Source organism: Sarcophilus harrisii, chromosome X (assembly GCF_902635505.1).
Source record: "Sarcophilus harrisii chromosome X, mSarHar1.11, whole genome shotgun sequence".
NCBI lineage: Eukaryota > Metazoa > Chordata > Mammalia > Dasyuromorphia > Dasyuridae > Sarcophilus > Sarcophilus harrisii.
Window position 1 is genome coordinate 26,507,945 of NC_045432.1, and position 18,589 is coordinate 26,526,533.

Consider the following 18,589-nt stretch of genomic DNA (forward strand, 5'->3'; position numbering starts at 1 on the left):
ACAAAAAAGCAAAACTATAAACACCGTAGGAAAACAATATTTAAAAGTAAGTTTAAACATATTTAATCTACTTTATATCATTAATATAAATGAAAATGAATCTAAAGCTATCCTATTAAAACTTAAATTAGTAAATATGGCCAGGGCTCCCAACGATTAGTTTAACAAGTCATTTTGAACATAACTGTTTAATCAAAGACAGGCCAAATAACAGGGACAAATTTCAATAAAGGGAGAAAATATACAGTTTTATCCAACTGATTCCTCTCTAACTTAATAGTTAATCTATAATGAGTCTTCAGAGTAGTTTACAAATGAACATCATCCTATGGGAGGGGGTGGGGCTACAGACTAGAGGAAATGTGCTCCAATAAAGAACCAATTTGCGGGTGGAGGATGGGTCACCATCTGTGACTTCTTCTGGAACGCCTCGTGTGTGCTTTGGCCTTTCAAAGAACAATCTCCCTTTTTATCCTAACATCATTACAGCCCATGGTGGCAATTTTCCTCCCTATGCACTAACTTCACGGGCTGCAGTCATAGTTCTGAAGGGCTTAAGGCTAGCCACCCTGGTCTTTAGTTAGCCACTGAGGTTTAGAGTCTTAGAGCCTGAGTCAGTGAGAGGATAAGAGACTTGCCCACAATCATGCTCATATGTGTCGGAGACAGGACTAGAAACCTGTGTGGGTTCTTCCTCATTCCAAGCCCAGCACTATGCTAGGTTAGCTCTATAAAAGGGGAAATCGTGTTCTTAATTCAATGAAATAACCCCTAATTTGAAAACTGTTCTTCTATACCGATGGTTCTCAAATGAGCTTTATTCACGAGGCACTCCAGTAAGGGGCAAGACTCCCCAAAATCCCAAAGATTCCCACTTGCCACCAGACTACTGAAATTCATGGGAATTCTAGAATATGTGCTAGAAGGGACCTTCAAAGTCACTGAGTCCAACTCCCTCATTGTACAGATGAGGAGACAGAGGCACAGAGAGACTAAGTCACTTATATCAGCACTAAGACTTTGAGAATACCCTGAATATATGGTTAACAACCAACCAAAACTAAAGGCCAGGGCAACCAGCCTACAGCTTTCAGAACTATGAGTGTGGGCCGTGAAGTTAGTGCATAGGGAGGAAAATTGCCACTATGGGCTGTATTGATGTTAGGATCAAAAATGAGATGCTCCTTGAAAGGCCTAAAATATTTCTGGAGAGCCATAATGGAGTTCTAACTAAAAATATTAAAAACACATGTTCTTCGCAGAGGCTTTTAGAAAAAATCCATGCAGAGAGTTTTGGGGACTTCTGGATCCTCTCCTTTACCAAGGAACTTATCTTTAGCATTAAGACAACCGTAAGCATTCATATAAGAGACCAACTCACAAACTCTTTAAAGACCCCCACAGGCCACATTTGGGGGAAAAATTGGAATAGAAGGTCCCCTCAAAGGCTTCCTCCTCTCTTGGTTCTTGATGGCTATACCAGTGGAATATAATCTCTGGAAGGCCTAATGCTAAGCTGGATAGACTCTGGATGCCTGTGGTCCCAGAGCACCTCTCACCAGAGTAGCCACAAGGGGATAAATCCTTTGGCCCTAGCAGTTCTCAAAGATGGTCTAATAAGTTACAGTCTGTACCAGTGAAAGGAACACCCCCCCACTGACTGACAGATAGGGAACCTTGAAGCATAAAGCACTGGAGCTCTCAGATAGAGGGAAAGCTGTTACTTGGGCCAATCTAATTCTCCAGGAGAAATGAGTGACACTTTGATACAAAGTTAGCTCCTTGAGGGCAGGAACCGTTTTGCTTTTGTCTCTGTGTCCCCAGCACCTAGTACAATACCTCACACATAGTAAGCAGTTACTACAAGCTTGTTGATTGAGCTGTTTCCTTTGAGGAGAAGGTAAGTTCTCTGAGGACAGAAAATATTTGTTTTAACTAATAAAGTTCTTAGCACACAGCAGGCACTTAATACAAATAATTAGAAATGGGAGCTTAATATAAAAGTGTTACTTACTATAGCAAACAGAAATTCAAGAGAGTCAATGGCACTGTTGTTCAACCACAACATGGCAGATTCCTTAAGACACAGGCCGTTATAATCCGTGGTATTGGGGTTAATGTTAAAAACTGAAGTGACCTTTAGGGAAAGAAAGAAGGTACTGAGGCCTTATAATCTTTGGGGCTGAACAAAATAACATTTGCCTGGATTCTGCCAATTATAGATTGTTATATTTTAATATAATTCATTTCTTTGATAATTCTATGTATCTTACTTTAGTCATTGAAAAGCCTTATTCTGAGAAGAGGTTCACAGACCTCACCAAACTGCCCAGAGTCTAGGACAAAAAAAACAAAGAATAAGAATCCTTGTTTTAATTAAACTTAGATTTTCTTAAAGATTGTTTGGAGCTCATGAGTAGATTCAGAAATCTACTTTTACATCATAGTCAAGGAAGGATGTGTTAAGCAACAAAAAAGAAGCTGCTTCAATTAAAAAGCTAAGGGAATATGCCCTTTTTTTCTGGTGTACAAGAGCATCTGACTTGCTTCTGCCACTGAGCCCTAAGAATAAGATTCATTAGCTGGTACTCCTGCAGTTCTGGACAGCTTCTGGACAGCTAGGAGAATGATGCATCAGAGCAGAGCGCGCCGATCTATGGCTGTTATTCTACATGTCAAGCCCCGGCTAATCTAGAGATCAATGCTTTGGTGAAAAACCTAAGATCGGCAGTTAACTGCCTGGAAGTAAGGACCAACTATTAATACTCTGAGTTGGTGAGGCAGAATTGCAGCAACTAAGCCAGTTTTAAGACTAAGAAGAATTCCTATGACTTGAAAGATGAAGGTACATTGGGCCTTATATTTTTCAAGTTACATTAACCCTTCTTCATGACAAATGGGAGCTGAGCCAATAAAAGCTAAAAGACAAACACCAGGGAGCCTTCTGAAGTCCACATGATTCCACAGTCAACTTGTCAGAGGTTGAAGGTTAAAAAAAAAGCTTCTTTTTTGTTGGTTAACACTTCCTTCCTTGACTATGATGTAAAAGTAGATTTCTGAATTGTGGCTCAGAGGCCCAAAACAATCTTTAAGAAAATCTAGGTTTAATTAAAACAAGGATCCATGAGGCAGCTAGGTGGCAGAGTAGAGCACCAACTCTGAAGTCAGCAGGACCTGAGTTCAAATCAGATCTCAGACACTTAACACTTCCTGGCTGTGTGACCCCTGGGCAAGTCAATTAACTTCAATCGTTTCAGAAAAAAAACCAAACCAAACCAAAACCAACCAACCAAACAAACCAAAAAAACAAACAAACAAACAAACAAAAAAAACCCAAGGACCCATCAGGAAGGAGAGAGGAAGGGAAAACAAGAGGAGACAATTGTACCTTATCTTTGGTGATGTTCAGACGAAGTCCCATGGTGGCCAAGAGACAGACAGCACTCCCATTTTTAACAGAATAGGTACCAGGAAAGGGTTTTTCTTCTGGGACAGGTTTGGTAGTAGGAACGGGCACAGTAGCAGGGATAATTGTTGATACAGTGGTCAGGAATTCATCATCATCACAGACGTATTCTGAAGGGGGAAAAAATTAAGATGACTTCATTGCGATATTTTCCTAACCTTGAAAGTTAGGAAAAAAGAAAACATTTCTTCCCTAAGGAGTCCAAGTAACTCCTAGTTGTGGAGCAGATGTCATCAATTCCCTCATTTTACAGATAAGAAAAATGGAGAGAGGAATAAAGTGACTTGTCTAAGTTCACACATTATGCAAGATCTAGCACTAGAAGGAAACTCAAAGGTCATCTAATCTTACAGAGGATGAAAGTAGGGGCCAGGGAGGAAAAAGGACTAGCCTAAGGTCACACAAGATATCAAGTGGCATAGCCAGAATTTAAATCTGGGAGTTATCTACAATTAAATGAGCAATTACATGACTGGGAAATGTCATAAATTACCAAGTCAATGACAAAAACAGCTATGTGGGACAGTGCATAGAGCACCGTCCTTGGAATTAGAAGGACCTGTGTTCAAATCTAGCCTCAGACACTTACCAGCTATGTGACCTTGAGCAAGTCACTTAACTCCACATGCTCCCCCCAACCAAACCAAAACAAACCAAAAAACAGAGTGGAATTTAGAAAGTGGTGTTTGAAGAAACCTTAGAGTGTGCTGAAGGGTCCATAGTTCTACTGCAGTATCTGCTGGAATCCTTAGCTAGAAGAAATGGCAATTTTATTGAGTCCATCACAAACTATAGAGTTTTTAGGGTCATGAGCATCATGATAATGATTACTGATGGAAAAACTTTAAGCGCTGAAGATAACAGGAGGAGAAGGACCGGAACTCAGAATTCCCAGGCGAGCAAACTCCCTTTACCAGTGCAGGTCAGCACCTTCTCTTTAACTTGTAGTCACAGAAAGACGCTTGGAGCACTAAGACATTAATTGGCTCACCCAAAATTACCCAGCCTGTATCTGTCAGAAGTGGGACGAGGAGCCAGGTATTGCTGGCTTGGAGACCAGCTCTCCATTTCCTAGGCTATGCTGCCTCGCTAGGGTTAGAACATTTCTTAAGGTTTTTTTATAATGGATCTAATTAAAGACTTAAGTTTCAGAGGATCGCACGATGTGCTTTCGGCATCTTACCTTGTGAGTCGGATGTGTTGTTCTGGATAAAAGCACGTACAAAGATATCCCAGTAGGTGTGGGTGACATTTTCCTGTTTTACTGTAATTTCACTATGACACCTAAAGATATCACCCAATGGAATTTCAACTGTGTTGATTTCAAAAATGGTGGTAAATACTCCTACAAAAGAAGATAAATTAGTTTGGACATTGGTCTTCTCCCATGTAAAAAAAAAACAAAAACAAAATATATTGCCAGAATTCTGAAGTATCATATCCCTATAACTTATAAAGGATCTCCATTTTATTAGGATGCCTTCAGAATCTATTAACACCTGTTAACAAGAACAAATACTCAAATCATGAAGAAAACCCCAAAATGATTGTGGATGAAGCCATGAATTTGCTTGAAAAAAATCTGTTTATCATATATTGGACCACTTGCCATCTAGGGGAAGGGTGGCAGAAGGGGGGGAAATTGGAACACAAGGTTTTTACAAGGGTTAATGTTGAAAAATTATCTGTGCATTTTTTTAAAAAATATTTTTAAATAAAAAATAATTTTTAAAATATAAAAAGCTTTAATAAAAAAAGAAAAAATCTATTAACTTTATCAACCAAGAACTAACATTTAGATAGTGCTTTACATTTATCTTTTTAAAAATTTTACACATTATATATATTATATTATACATATATGTATTTCATATAAATCATATATTTTATTTTTTCCCTTAGCTACATGCTAAAAGGATTTTTAGCATTTTTTAAAGTTTTGAGTTCCTCCCTTTCTTCCTTGAGACAGCAAGCGATCCAATATAGTCTATACATGTTTATCGCTTATTTCAATCCAACTTGGCAACAATCTGATGAGGAAGGTACTGGGGATTATGTCCATTTTACAGATGAGAAAATGGAGGCAGACATAAGTTTAGTGACCACCCACAGTCATAGTTTCTAAGCATCTTTCCCTCCCCCCCCAAAAAAAAAATCCAGTGATCTATCTACTACTCTAAGTAGTAACCTAATAGGCTTCTCTGTGTCTGTCAGCTAAAATTTTTTTCTCTGCCTTGACAATATAAGTGAGGTGAAACACAGTGACCTTAACAGAACTTATCATATAGAGATTTTGTTGCTGTCGTTTTCCTGATAGGAAATGTTGTCACATTTCTCTGTAGAGATACTTTAGCTTTTTCTAGATTTTCTAGATTAAACTGGGATCTTGCGACCAGGTCTGTGGACAAATTTCAAGGGATTTGTGAGCTTTGGATAAGGAAAAAATTTTCATTAATCTCTAACTGAAATGTAGAATTTCCTTCCATTATTAAAAACATTAACCTGAAAAGAAGCCCACTGGCTTCATCATTAGTCCTTTGGAATTGTCTTATAAGGATCATTGTATCGCTGAGAATAGTTAAGTCATTCACGGTTGATCATCGTGCGGCTCATTTGACTTTGCATCAATTCTTATCAGTCTTTTCAAGCTTTTCTGAGAGCATGGGGCTCATTTCTTATAATACAATGGTATTCTATCACAATATTGTTCAGCTGTTCCCCAACCCAAGGCCATCCCCTCAATTTTCAGTTCTTTGCCAACACAAAAAAAAGCTTCTGTAAATATTTTTGTACAAATAGATCCTTTTTCTTTGATCTCTTTGGGACTTTGACCTGGCAGTGCTAATATAGAGTTGTAATTCTTAACCTTAAATGAAGATTCTGGGTGATTTTAATGCTCCAGTGGGCTCAGACCACCAGACATGACAGGGAGTCCTTGGGAGGAATAGAGTCAGAAACAGCAACAGCAGCAGTCACTTACAACTAATGACTTGTACATCTCATCACAAACACTGTCTTCTGTTAACTCAAATGCAATAAAACTTTGTGGATGTACCATTGCAGTAAACATTGGCATCTATGTGATTATAAGGAGATGTGAGAGTAAGATGTGTATTGTGTAGATAATAAGACAGAGATGCATTGTGTAGTGTAGAGTGCTGAACTAATCAGATTTATCCTCTCCAAGCTAAATATCCTCATTCTTTTTTTTTTTTTTGCTGAGGCAATTGGGGTTAAGTGACTTGCCCACAGTCACCCAGCCAGGAAGTGTTAAGTGTCTGAGACCAGATTTGAACTCAGGTCCTCCTGACTTCAAGGCTGGTGCTCTATCCACTGCGCCACCTCGCTGCCCCTAAATATTCTCATTCTACAAAAACAGCAGCCCCAAGATAGGATGATGACCAGAAGATTTAATGTCAACAGCCTGAAGCACTTCTTTGAGTGAGAACAGTTCCTTGTTAACTTGGAGGGAAAGTTGAGCCAACACATGGTTGGCAACAGTGGAGCAGAAAAGGAGTAGGCAGCTTTCAGACCTTTGGTATAAAGCACTGCATTTGCTCATATAAGTCAGACCACTCACAAACATCTAGATTGGTTTGAGGAAAATGATGAGGAAATTCAGAAGCTGCTAAATGGAAAATGAGAACTCTACACAGCATACCAGCAGGATAGTTTGTCTCTAAGGAGGCAGCATTTAACAACATGAAAAATAAAGTGCAAGATAAGCTTAGAGAGAAGCAGGATTCTTAGTTCAGTAAGAAGGCGGATGAAGTTCAGTTTGGATCAACTGTCTACCACGTGTCTAATTTTGGGCCAATGATTAAGACCAAGAAAACACAGGTGCTTTGGCAGCCAGCACCACAGCATCCATATAGAGAACTGTAGGGAAGTTTTGAATACTGTGGATAAGTTCCCTTATCTTGGCAGTACACTTTCTAGGGATGTATACATTGCCAATGAGGTTGATGCCAATGAGGTTAGTAGTTTAGTGTTTGGGAGGCTCTGAAGGAAAGTGTGGGGAGAAGAGATATCAGGCTGACTATCACAATGAAGGGCTGCAGAGGTGTTGTGCTGACCTCACTGTTGTATTCCTGTGAAACCTAGACCGTGTGCCAGTGTTGTGCCAGGAAACGGAATCGCTTCCATTTGCATCGCCCTAGGAAGATTCTGAAGATGCCCTGGCACTAGAAGCTACCAGACACTGAGTGAGGTCCCTTCTCGAACGACACTGCCAAGAATTCAAATCTGCTCCAGAGAGCGCAATTCCACTGGGCTGGCCACTGTTTGAATGCCAAATGTATGCTTGCCAAAAAGACTTATTTTGTGGAGAATTCACACACAACAAGCATTCGCATGGTGGTCGAAAGAAGCGATACAAGTGATACGGGGTCTCTCAACTTTGAAATTGATTGTGTGACATGGGAGGCACCATGCTCTAGGAGCAAAGCAGAATTCAGGTAGCTTAAAAGAAATGCAAGTCTAAGGGAGGGAGAAAAAAATTTGGAACACAAGGTTTTGCAAGGGTGAATGTTGAAAACCATGCATAGGTTTTGAAATTAAAAAGTTTAAAAAAAGAGAGATGCAAGATGTGCAAATTTAGAGAATCCACCCCAAATTCCCATGGATTATATGTTGTGGTAAAGCAGCTTAGCTCACATTGGTCTGATCAGACACACACTATAACCTGATTCTAACACAGCAGTCATCCAACATTTTGGTCATCTTTGAGAACAGACAACAACCAACCAACTCCTCAACTTCCAGTGTCCTATACCCTTGCATAACCTCCCCTTTGCATCTATTTTAGTATATATATTCTGTAAATATTTTTAAGTACTTCTTATCTCCCTAGTTACATTATAAGCTCCTTGAGGACAGGGCTGTTTCATTCTGTTAACTTTGTATCCCAATGAATAAATGAAAAAAACATTAAGTACTTAATATGTATCATTTAATCAATGCTTATTGTTTGATTTACTCTCTCCTCTCCAATCCAACTACCCTATTTCCAAACCCTTGGTCCTTTGGTATCCCCGTTTCTAGTGCTCCCACTTACAAACTCATCCTACATTTTCAATTCTCCTCTTGCTACAGCAACTCCTATGTGTAGGAACTCCCTATGACATATATAACAAGCTTAAATCACTCAGTCTAGCTTCGGAAGCCCTCTAGCAACAACCACCACAATGATAATAATAGCTGACACCTATATGGTGCTTACTACGGGCTAAGCATTTTACAAATATTTTCTCATTTGATTTTTCACAAAAACCTTGGGAGGTAGATGCTATTATTAGCCCCATTTTATACTTGGGAAAACTGAGGCAAACAGGGATTAAGTGAGTTACTTAGGACTACACAGCTAGTAAGTGTCAGAAACCACATTTAAACTTGGATCTTCCTGATTCCAGGCTTAGCACTATTATCCATTCTGACTGGGATTGAATTCTCGGCTGGTTCAAGACCTCAGGGTGTCCGGTATCTTATTTTGCCAGGTGATTTTTAGAATCTTCCTAAGACAATCCAAATGGAAGCAATTCAGTTTCCTGGCATGAGACTGCTAGAAGGTTCAAGTTTCACAGACACACAACTCCATCTAACATGCACATTTCAACTACAGTCAGAGAAGCCTGTTGCATACTCATGGCTGCCTTGCTCAGGCTGCTCTGTTCCTGTGTGGGCTTCCTTCTCCCTAGCCAAGCGGTACCTTCTCCGTGAAACACCAGCCCACATTCACCCTTTCACTTTCTGCCATCTCATCATCCTTCCAGGGTACACCATTGGTTTTCTCCCCAAATTCCACATCAGTTTTATCTAATTATCCCTAGCTAAAGTACTCGGGACCAGAGACCAATCTCAGGAGTTTCCCCCCCTGCCACCCAGCACACTTGCTAGGCACATACTGAAAAAGAGATCTAGAAACTCTGGCTTAATAATGAACACCCTCCAGTTTGGAACAATGCCCAAAGGTCTATAAAATTGTGCATCCCCTTTGATCCAACAGTGTTCCTACTGTGCTTTTATCCCAAAGAGATCATAAAAGAAGGGAAAGGACCCACACGTGCGAAAATGTTTGTGGCAGCCCTTTTCGTAGTAGCAAGGAACTGGAAAGTGAATGGCTGCTCATCAGTTGGGGAATGGATGAATAAATTATGGGATATGAATGTTATAGAATATTATTGTTCTATAGGAAATGATGAGCAGGCTGATTTCAGAAAAGTCTGGAAAGACTCACATGAACTGATACTGAGAAAAATGAGCAGAACCAAGAGAACATTGTACATAGGAACAAAAAGACTGTGTGATGATCAACTGTGATGGCCTTGGCTCTCTTTAGCAAAGTAGTAATTGAAGACAATTTCAATAGACTTGGGATGAAAAATGCCAACCACTTCCAGAGAAAGAACTATGGAGACTGAATGTGGATTGAAGCATAGGATTTTCACCTTTTTTTGTTTGTTTGCTTTTTCTTTCTCATGGTTTTTTTTCCCCTTTTAGTCTGATTTTTCTTGTACATGACAGATATGAAAATATGTTTAAAAGGATTGCATATGTTTAAACTGTATCAGATTGCTTGGGGAAGAGGGAGCTAAGAGAGGGAGGGGAAAATTTGGAACACAAGATCATACAAAAATGAATGTTGGAAACTATCTAAATGCCTATTTGGAAAAATAAAACACTATTGAGGAAAAAAAATAATAAACACTCTTGTAGACCAAGGAGATAAGAGGGAGCCTGAGCAAAAAGATTTTCAATGTCTAGTTTGTTATCCCCTTCCCGACCTTTACACTTAGATCATTTACTTCTATCTCTCAAGAAGTACAGCTCTGTAGACTAGAGGCAACTATGAATTATTCATTAGCAAGTCTAAATAAAAAGGCTGCTTCCAGATGGCGGTTATGGTGAACAAAATGAAGCGTTTGCTATGTCTGAGAAAAACAAAAATATTGCCCCTAAAACACACGAGAGCAAATCATGAGCTCCAAGTTCTAGAGCCAGAAGGGACCTCATGGGCCACCATCTTACAGAGGCAGGTACTGGGGCCCTGGGAGATAAAGGACTTGCCTAAAGTCATACAAGTCATAAGCATACCAAGGAAAGTAGCATTTGCATTTAGCTCTACTGAGTCTAATAACAATGGGTTTTTCCCCCATTATACCACAATGTTTCAGGGGAACTAGGTGGTGCAGCAGTAGATAGAGTGCCGGACCTGGAGTCAAAAGGACCGAATTCAAATCTGGCCTCAAATACTTACTAGCTGTGTGACCCTAAATCATTTCACCCTCTGTGCCTCAGTTCCTCATCTGCAAAATGAACAGGAGTAGGAAATGGCAAATGATTACAGTATCTTTGCCAAGAAAACTCCAAAAAGGGGTCGGGAAGAGTCAGCTGCAACTAAAAAACAACTAAACTATAGCCTAATTCCCTTCCACTTTAGAAGGGGTTTCAGTTCACGTACAAACTATATTTATTAATGCTATCATTACATCCTGCACACATAACTGGCTGAAATGTGGGCCACAGCTGAAGTCTCAAACAGCCACAGTTTTAAAATACCAGGAATCTCTTCTAGTTCTAGGATTAAGTCATTCCAAATTGAACAGCTCCTTTAAGGAGCCACAAATGCTATATCCACTCTACAAGTCTTTCTCAGTTAATTTTGGTTCAACAGGGTTTCCAACAGCCAAAGAGGGTGAGGCTGGGGACTGGGCATGTGATTGGTCATCACTGGATGCCTGAAGTTTTTTTTTTTCCTTAGTGATAACATACTTTATTTTTGTAATTATTTTTTAATTATAGTTTTTTATTTTCAAAATATATACATGGGTAATTTTTGACATTCACCCCTATAAAACCCTGTTTTAATTTTTTTCCCCTACCTTCTCCCTTCCAGTGGGCAAGTGATCCAATATATGTTAAACATGTGCAGTTCCTCTATACATGTTTCCACAATTATCATGCTGCACAAGAAAAATCAGATCAAAAATGGAAAAAATGAGAAAGAAAAAAAAAGCAAGCAAACAACAACAAAAGGAGTGAAAATACTATGTTGTGATCCACACTCAGGATGCCTAAAGTTTTGATAAAAAAAAAAAAAAACACCTGAAATTGCCCAAGAAGTCTCTGACCACTTCACCCAACTTACCTGATTCTTCTCAAAACAACAAAACTCTAAATGCCCAAGTTACCTTTCTCTTTAGCATCGGGAAATGTGTCGTTATCACTGGTGTTATAGGAAAAGGAGATGGAGTCAATGAAATAAGTGGATTTCTCTCTGGTAAAGTTCACATTCCAAAAGAAACTGGCTCCAAATCGGACTTGAATTTGGGAGATATTGTTAACAGTACCGCAATCACTTCCACTGTATGATACGTTGGTAGGGACCTGAACTGATACGGTTTTCTAAAAGAAAAAGTAGAAAGGGATAAAGGAAGGAGAGAAATGAAATATGAACATACATAAAAGCATTTCTTCAAAGTTTAGAGTTTAGTATTAAGACTCTTTCCCTAGCCTGCTATGTTAAAAAAAAAAAGGGGGGGGGGAGGGGGGAGAGGTGGGGCTCAGGTGCTTCCATATTTTTCACTCCTCTGGGGAAATCACAAAACTGATTATGGGTCAAGACCAGCAAATGTTGTTTAGCAGACAAATCTGTCTTTGTCCTCCTCTTTCCCCCTCCCCCCAGACTGCAAGTTGGTAGAGAGGTTCAGAGAGGCCCCACCACCCAGCAGACAGATGAAGATAGATCCCTCAGGATGAAGTTTGAGCACTATTTCTGACACCCACTGACTGTGTGACTCTTAGTAAATCTGCCCTTCTCCCCACCACTCCCCCCAACAAGTCTCTAATGCTCTAAGTTGGAGAGCAGGTATTAATCTGGACTGGTAAATTACAATAAAAGCAAAGGGCTAATTAAAAATAAAAGAATATGGGGAGAGGAAAAAATAACCCTTAACCAACAAGTAAGGAAATAAGAGAAACCAAGAATGGAGGAGGAAGATGAGCTAAGGGGAAACATTTAAATGAAGAGCATTCATCAAAGTATTAAGTAATTAAAAATGAGTAGCTTATATTCTTCATCATTTTTCCTTAATCGATTCTGAGAAACCCAAATCATTTATGAGCTCAGAGAAATAAAATTCATAAAACCACAAAAATTAAATGCTTTCAAGCACACAGAAAAAAACACAGATAGACTAAGTGCTAAGTTAATCAACTTAGGAGCCTTTTCAGAGGAGGCAGGGCTACAGAAGCACAAAATCAGGCCCAAATGATAGAAATAGAAATTCCCATTCATTTGCCAAATGTTTACTTACGGGACCAGACTTTACGGTTTCATATTTTATTGTGAAATTCATCTGCCATTCAGCATGCAGGCAAACGGTATCCTGAAAGTTGTTCAGAGTAACATCCAATGCATTGAGCTCAAGAGTTCCTGGAGTTAAAAAAAAAAAATCCACAACATTTTACAAAATGATTCTAAAAAAAGATGCATTTGTAAATACAAACCCCAAGTGATGCTTGTAATGCAAGTTCCATCCCTCCTGGGTGTTCTTCCATCACTGCTTTCTCATGCATTTAAAAGAAGGCTGGAATGATCACAAAAACATGACATTTTTTTTTAAAATGCTAGTTATGCTAATGATGATGTTTATTTTCTTAATTATATACTTGTTTCCTTTTTCTTGGTGAGACATTTGGGGTTAAGAGACTTGCCCAGGGTCACACAGCTAGTAAGTGTTAAGTTCTGAGGCCACATTTGAACTCGGGCCCTCCTGACTCCAGGGCTGGTGCTCTTTCTGCCGAGCCATCTAGCTGCCCCCCAAATATGACATTTTCAAGCAAGATGAAAATTCAGAACCCATCTGATCCACATTATTTTGGAGTCATTGAAATTATCAGGGCAGCATGGTACAGGAAATAGAGAGCCAGGCTCAAAGCCAGAAGATTGCACATTCAAGCCCTTCCTTGGACTCGACCTGGTCGTGTGACCCTGGACAAGTCACTTATCTCCTAGTGCCCTAGGCAACTCTCAGGTTAAATAAGTTGAAGAAAAGATCTGTAGTAATAGAGGAAATTTCCTCACTTGGAAATCCCCTTTACCAGTGAAATCACAAGTCCTATTACCTGCCGCCTAAATTATTACAGACTCCTTAACTAACCTCTCTCCCAGCATCTCCCTACTCCAAATTATCCTGGCAGATTTCCTTAAAATACTTTTTTTTCCAAATTCTTTCCTTTCTTAAAATCTTTCAGGGCTCCATGTCCCTCTGCTGGACCTTTTAGGCCCTCCTTAATTTGTCCCCACCTTTCCTATCCTTCCAAGTACCAACACTTCTAATAAAGTTGGCCTCCTCACCGTCCCCTGACCAAGTGATGTTCATGTGTACCTCCACACCATTCCTCCTGTGGCTATTCTTCACAAGGCAAAAGGGTTGTCTTTCTATAGAAATTCTCTCCATCCTTCAAGGCTCAGCTCAAGTCTCAGCTTTGTCCCAGAATCCTTTACTGAACAGATTGCACTTAGATTCGTTACGCACCATAATATGCTGTCACGATCAGACATTATTTCATAAGGGCATCTATTTGGAACCTGAAATTCACTGACTTCTTCGATTTGAAAACTGAAATGACTTGTTTAGAGTCACTGTAAACATCTGAAGTGGGGTATGGAAATCAGGTCTTCCTGATACCAATGTCCTCTGTTATTAGATCAACATGGCATCTGTCGCAACTTCGTTTCCCTAAAGAGACCATCAACTGTTCAAGTATAGAAGCGATCTCTCTTATTTATGATGGAGCCTTTGGGTAGAGTATCGGCATAAAATTAAGTAAGAACAAGGCCTTTGAATACCTCTTCATGGATTTTATCGCAGTGACAAAAATGTTGATCCCTATCTTTATCTGAAACCAGCAAATTAAAGCGGACAGTTAGTTCCGCATTTCAGTCAAATCTCTAGTGAGACAATTCTCAATGTATCATTGTTTGCTCCTAGGACTCCCCATTCTCCAAAAAGATAATATATATATATATATATGCACACATTTTTAGGCAATATCTTTTGTTTTTATTTTCCCTCCATTTGCCAACACAGCCCTCCCAGAGAGCCATCTCATAACAAAAGAGGGACAAGAAAAGCAATGCAGGGAAACATAGCCCTCCCCCAAAAAGGATCTTATGATACTCTATATGTAGTATTCCATACCTATCGTCCCCCACTTCTGCAAAGAAGCCAAGGGAGATGACAGGTCTTTGGGGGGGGGCAACATTGGTCATTATCCTTTAATTACACTGTGCATTTCAAAATTATAGACATACCCTGGGACTAAACTTTGGAATGACAGTTCTAAGGGATCCCAAAGTAGCCCCCACTTTTTAAAAAGCATTTCTAACCTTCAGCTCCATCCCCATTAAGAATTCTTTAAATCCAACATCCCATCCCTATACCCCAGGACAGCAAACAAACCATAACTCATACAATGATTCTGACATTGCCTTTATTACTATTTGCTAGATAGAAAAAAAAGAGGAGTGGACAAAGGTGAAAAAATAGCAAAGAGAATACAGGGGATATTTTTTTTCAGGGAGTAGTTTTTAAAAACGTTTTAATATAAATTTAATATAATTTAATATAAAGTCGGAACAAAAGTGAGTGCAAGGGATAATTTTGTAAATAATTCCCCATGCATATGTTCTGTCAATAAAAAGTTATAATAAAAAATTAAATATACACGTGTGTATGTACATATTATATATATATATATATATATATATATATATATATATATATATAGTCCTGGGGAAATTAGATGGTGCAGTGGATAGAGTACTGGTCCTAAAGTCAACAGGATCTGAGTTCAAATCCAGCTTCAGATACTTAAAGTTTACTAGCTGTGTGACCCTATGCAAGTCACTTAACCCCAATTGCCTTGTAAAAAAAAAAAAATAAAAAAATAATCCTCCATAGTTTCTAGAACTTACAGAAAAAATAGAAATAGAGGCAGAATGAGCTCCTCTGTAGCATGATTCTACTGGGTTATTCTGATTTACTACATGGTACCTCCTCCCCAAAGCCAACTTTGCTGCTAACAATTATTCTTTTCACATTAAGGATTCTCACTCCAAGCTGACATTAACTTTGATTAATGCCGAGAAATCATAAAGGTTCTTTGACTCTACTGACATGTGGTTCCCCATCTAATTAATCTTTTTCCATGAAAAGAGAGTTTCCCCATGAGAGAATTAACTAGTACTACCCTTTCACTCACTGTCAAGAATGGACTCGTACCCCAGAGGCTGATACGTTTGTTAGCAACATGATTAAAAACTGCCAAATTTAAACTTTTTTTCAATTAAATGTTTGTTCATTTTGAGAAACAATGGAAGAAAGAAACAATAGCATGGGAAGAAGTGTCCATTTGGCCAACCTCCAGAGCCATCTCGTTCAAGATAGCCTTGACTCCAAGCAATCACTTCATATCAGAACAATTTGTAATTACTTGAAGGTAACAATGATAGGAAGGTTTTGCCCATTTCAGAAGCTCCAGGAACCAAGGTCTAGATGTATAATCTATTGTAATGTCACAAAGTTGATACACAATTGGTGGAGGCGGGGAACAGAATAACCATATTACAAGTAAATCACAGTGGGGGGAAACTAGCTTGATTAAAAGAATACTTATATCTGAAGGCACAATCTCGACAAAAAGTTAATTATCCTGGGATGATTTACAGTCACTTTGTTTCATGGTTATCTTTATTACAGTTCACACATTTGAATGCTTCTTGCTGAAGTTAAAATGATTCATCATCATCATCAACAACAAAAAAGCCTCGTTAAAAAAAAATAAAACCTCACAAACACCCAAGATGAGAGGATCAAAATGTCTATTCAACTAATGTCATCGTGACAAATCCTTGGCTTTTGCCAAATCTCAGAAATGATATGAGGACCTATCATGACAGAGTCTATGTATTCAACAATCCCTCTAACTATATATCCTAATGAAACATCTGTGACGACCCCAGGATTCAAATTGACCGGAGGATTGCCTCAACAAGTTGGCTTTAGAGAAATTTTTACCATTTAGCACTTTCATGGAAGTCCTCAATTCAAAACCCATAATTCAAAGCTCATCTGTGTAACGCAGTTTAAATGTCACAGAACTTGTGTGCTCCCTCTTAAGGCTTACATGAGAATTTAGAAAGTGGGGGGGGGAGGGAGAAGAAATAGGGACCTTTGGGGGGGGCATATGGGAAGAGGGATTAGCAGGTTGGATGGCAAGATTCAGTTTTCTATCATAAAGTACACAGAGGATATTTACAATCCATTGGCAAGATTTTTCCTCCAACCTTCATTTAAAAACCAGCCTCCATCCTCCTTTATATGAGGTTGACTGAGCTAAATAAGTGATGGAACTCTGGGATGCTTTCCTTATAAAACAAACCTAGGAGGTAATAATAGAATGAGGGGGAAGGGGAGAAGACTGAAAAGCAACAGACTGAGGAGCCAGGTAGCAGAAACAACTCAAACTCAACTCATGCTAGGGGAAGCCCCCTCAACTGAGTCAAGGGTGGGGGGGGGGGCTCTCACCAAGCCACTCAAGCAAAGAGAAGTGCCTGGGGAGGTGTCCCCCAGGTGAAAAAATTCATTCTTCACCCCAAGACATACTTGGCTTCAGGATCTGGGTTCAAACTGGGGCTAGTGTTAGGGTCTCCATATCATTTTCCCACCAGGTCCCCCTTGACCCTCTCACTTCTACTTTGGTCACTTCTTGGTCCCCTCTTCCACCGAAGTCATTTTTTAGTCCCTGACACTCCCTCCCATTCCCATTTTGGTCACTCCTCTGCTCCTCCCCAGGATAGTCCAAAACCCCCAGCCCCCCTCTTTCTCCTAGCTTACCAATCAACTACACTGCTGGTCCACCTTCCCCACCCCCCAACTCCACAGTCATTTTGGTCATTTCTCTCCCCCCCACTCCCTCCGCACCTTCCTTTCCATTCCCATCCAGGTCACTCTGTAAGATCGCAGCGTTCTGACCCCTCCTCACTCGGGTCGCCTTTGGGCCCCCGACAACTACCCAACCTATGTAGATCACTCCTTACCCACCCCCAACCAGCGAGATTACTCTTTCACCACAGCCCCTCCCCTCCCCTCTCATCTTAGTCACTCTTTGGTCCCCACGCACCCCTCCCCGCTCCATTCTCATCTTGGTCACCCCTCGGTCGCCGGCCTCCCTCACCTCACGAGCTCTTCTTCTCCCCTGTTCCAAGTGGCCAGGCCGCTGCCCCCCACCCCCACCCCCGACTCCCTCCGGTCCCGGCTTCAGCCCCCCTCCCCGACCACTGTTGTCGCTGTCGCACAAGGGGCGACCCGGCCTTGGCCTCGGACCCAGAGCGGGAGTAAGAGCTGCGCCCGCCTCCCCCCCAACAGCGCTTACTCACCCAATAAAAGGCAGAGCAGAGCAAAGGCCGAACCCCGAGTGAGGAGGGGGAGAGTAAGACCGCAGTTGCGGGACATGGTCCTAGCCCAAGGTAGGCTACCGAGGCAACCAAAGTCCCGGCAGAATCAGATGGTCGACAACGGGGAGCTTTGGGACGCTGCAGCCGAACGATGAGACACGGACGCTTCGACCCCGGGTCTTATGATGAAGCGGGGCGGAGTTCTACATTTAGCCAATCAGAAGGCAGATCGGCGCTTGTGGGCGGAGATAAGGCGGGGCTGAGGGTGGGGGGAAGGGATTAGGCTAAGGATGGGCTGGGCTAGTGAGGGGAGGGGCGGGATAAACTGGAGAGAGGCGGGGCTGCGGGGGTGGGGCGAGCCTTGAGAGCGCCCTCCGGTGCCTAGAAACGCTACCGGCGGTTGGTAGGCAGATTTGTTACGCCAGTGAAAGGGGTGGTGGAGGGGCGAGGAAGAGGAAGAGTCGGGAGTGGGAGGGGGGGGGGAAGGCTGGAGTGGGGAGACAGGGGGAATGATAGAAGCAGTGATTAATTTACCGGCACCTCCCCTTCGTGTCCCGCGCCTAGTCTAGGGCCGGGGACCTGATGGCCCCTCAATAAATGCGTACAGTCAATGACTAATTATGGGAAGCGAGAAGAAGGGGATTGATTACCTTAGTCTAGTC

At 40.8% G+C, this 18,589-nt stretch overlaps 1 protein-coding gene across 4 annotated transcripts in view; it reads right to left on the reverse strand.

The window, feature by feature from the left end:
- Positions 1-18,114, reverse strand: part of LAMP2 (lysosomal associated membrane protein 2) — a 37,397-nt gene extending 19,283 nt beyond the window's left edge. For 2 of the 4 annotated variants that reach the window (XM_023506914.2, XM_012553229.3), the window contains exons 1-6: positions 17,910-18,113; positions 12,781-12,899; positions 11,656-11,869; positions 4,650-4,811; positions 3,389-3,576; positions 2,015-2,137 (exon numbers count right to left, since the gene is read on the reverse strand). In XM_023506914.2, the coding sequence (XP_023362682.1) occupies positions 2,015-2,137; positions 3,389-3,576; positions 4,650-4,811; positions 11,656-11,869; positions 12,781-12,899; positions 17,910-17,985 (882 nt within the window). In that variant the 5' untranslated portion in view covers positions 17,986-18,113. Of the gene's footprint in view, positions 1-2,014; positions 2,138-3,388; positions 3,577-4,649; positions 4,812-11,655; positions 11,870-12,780; positions 12,900-17,909 lie in introns of all 4 variants that reach the window. The other 2 variants (XM_031945001.1, XM_003774761.4) reach the window with 2 other exon arrangements.
- Positions 18,115-18,589: the final 475 nt, after the last annotated feature.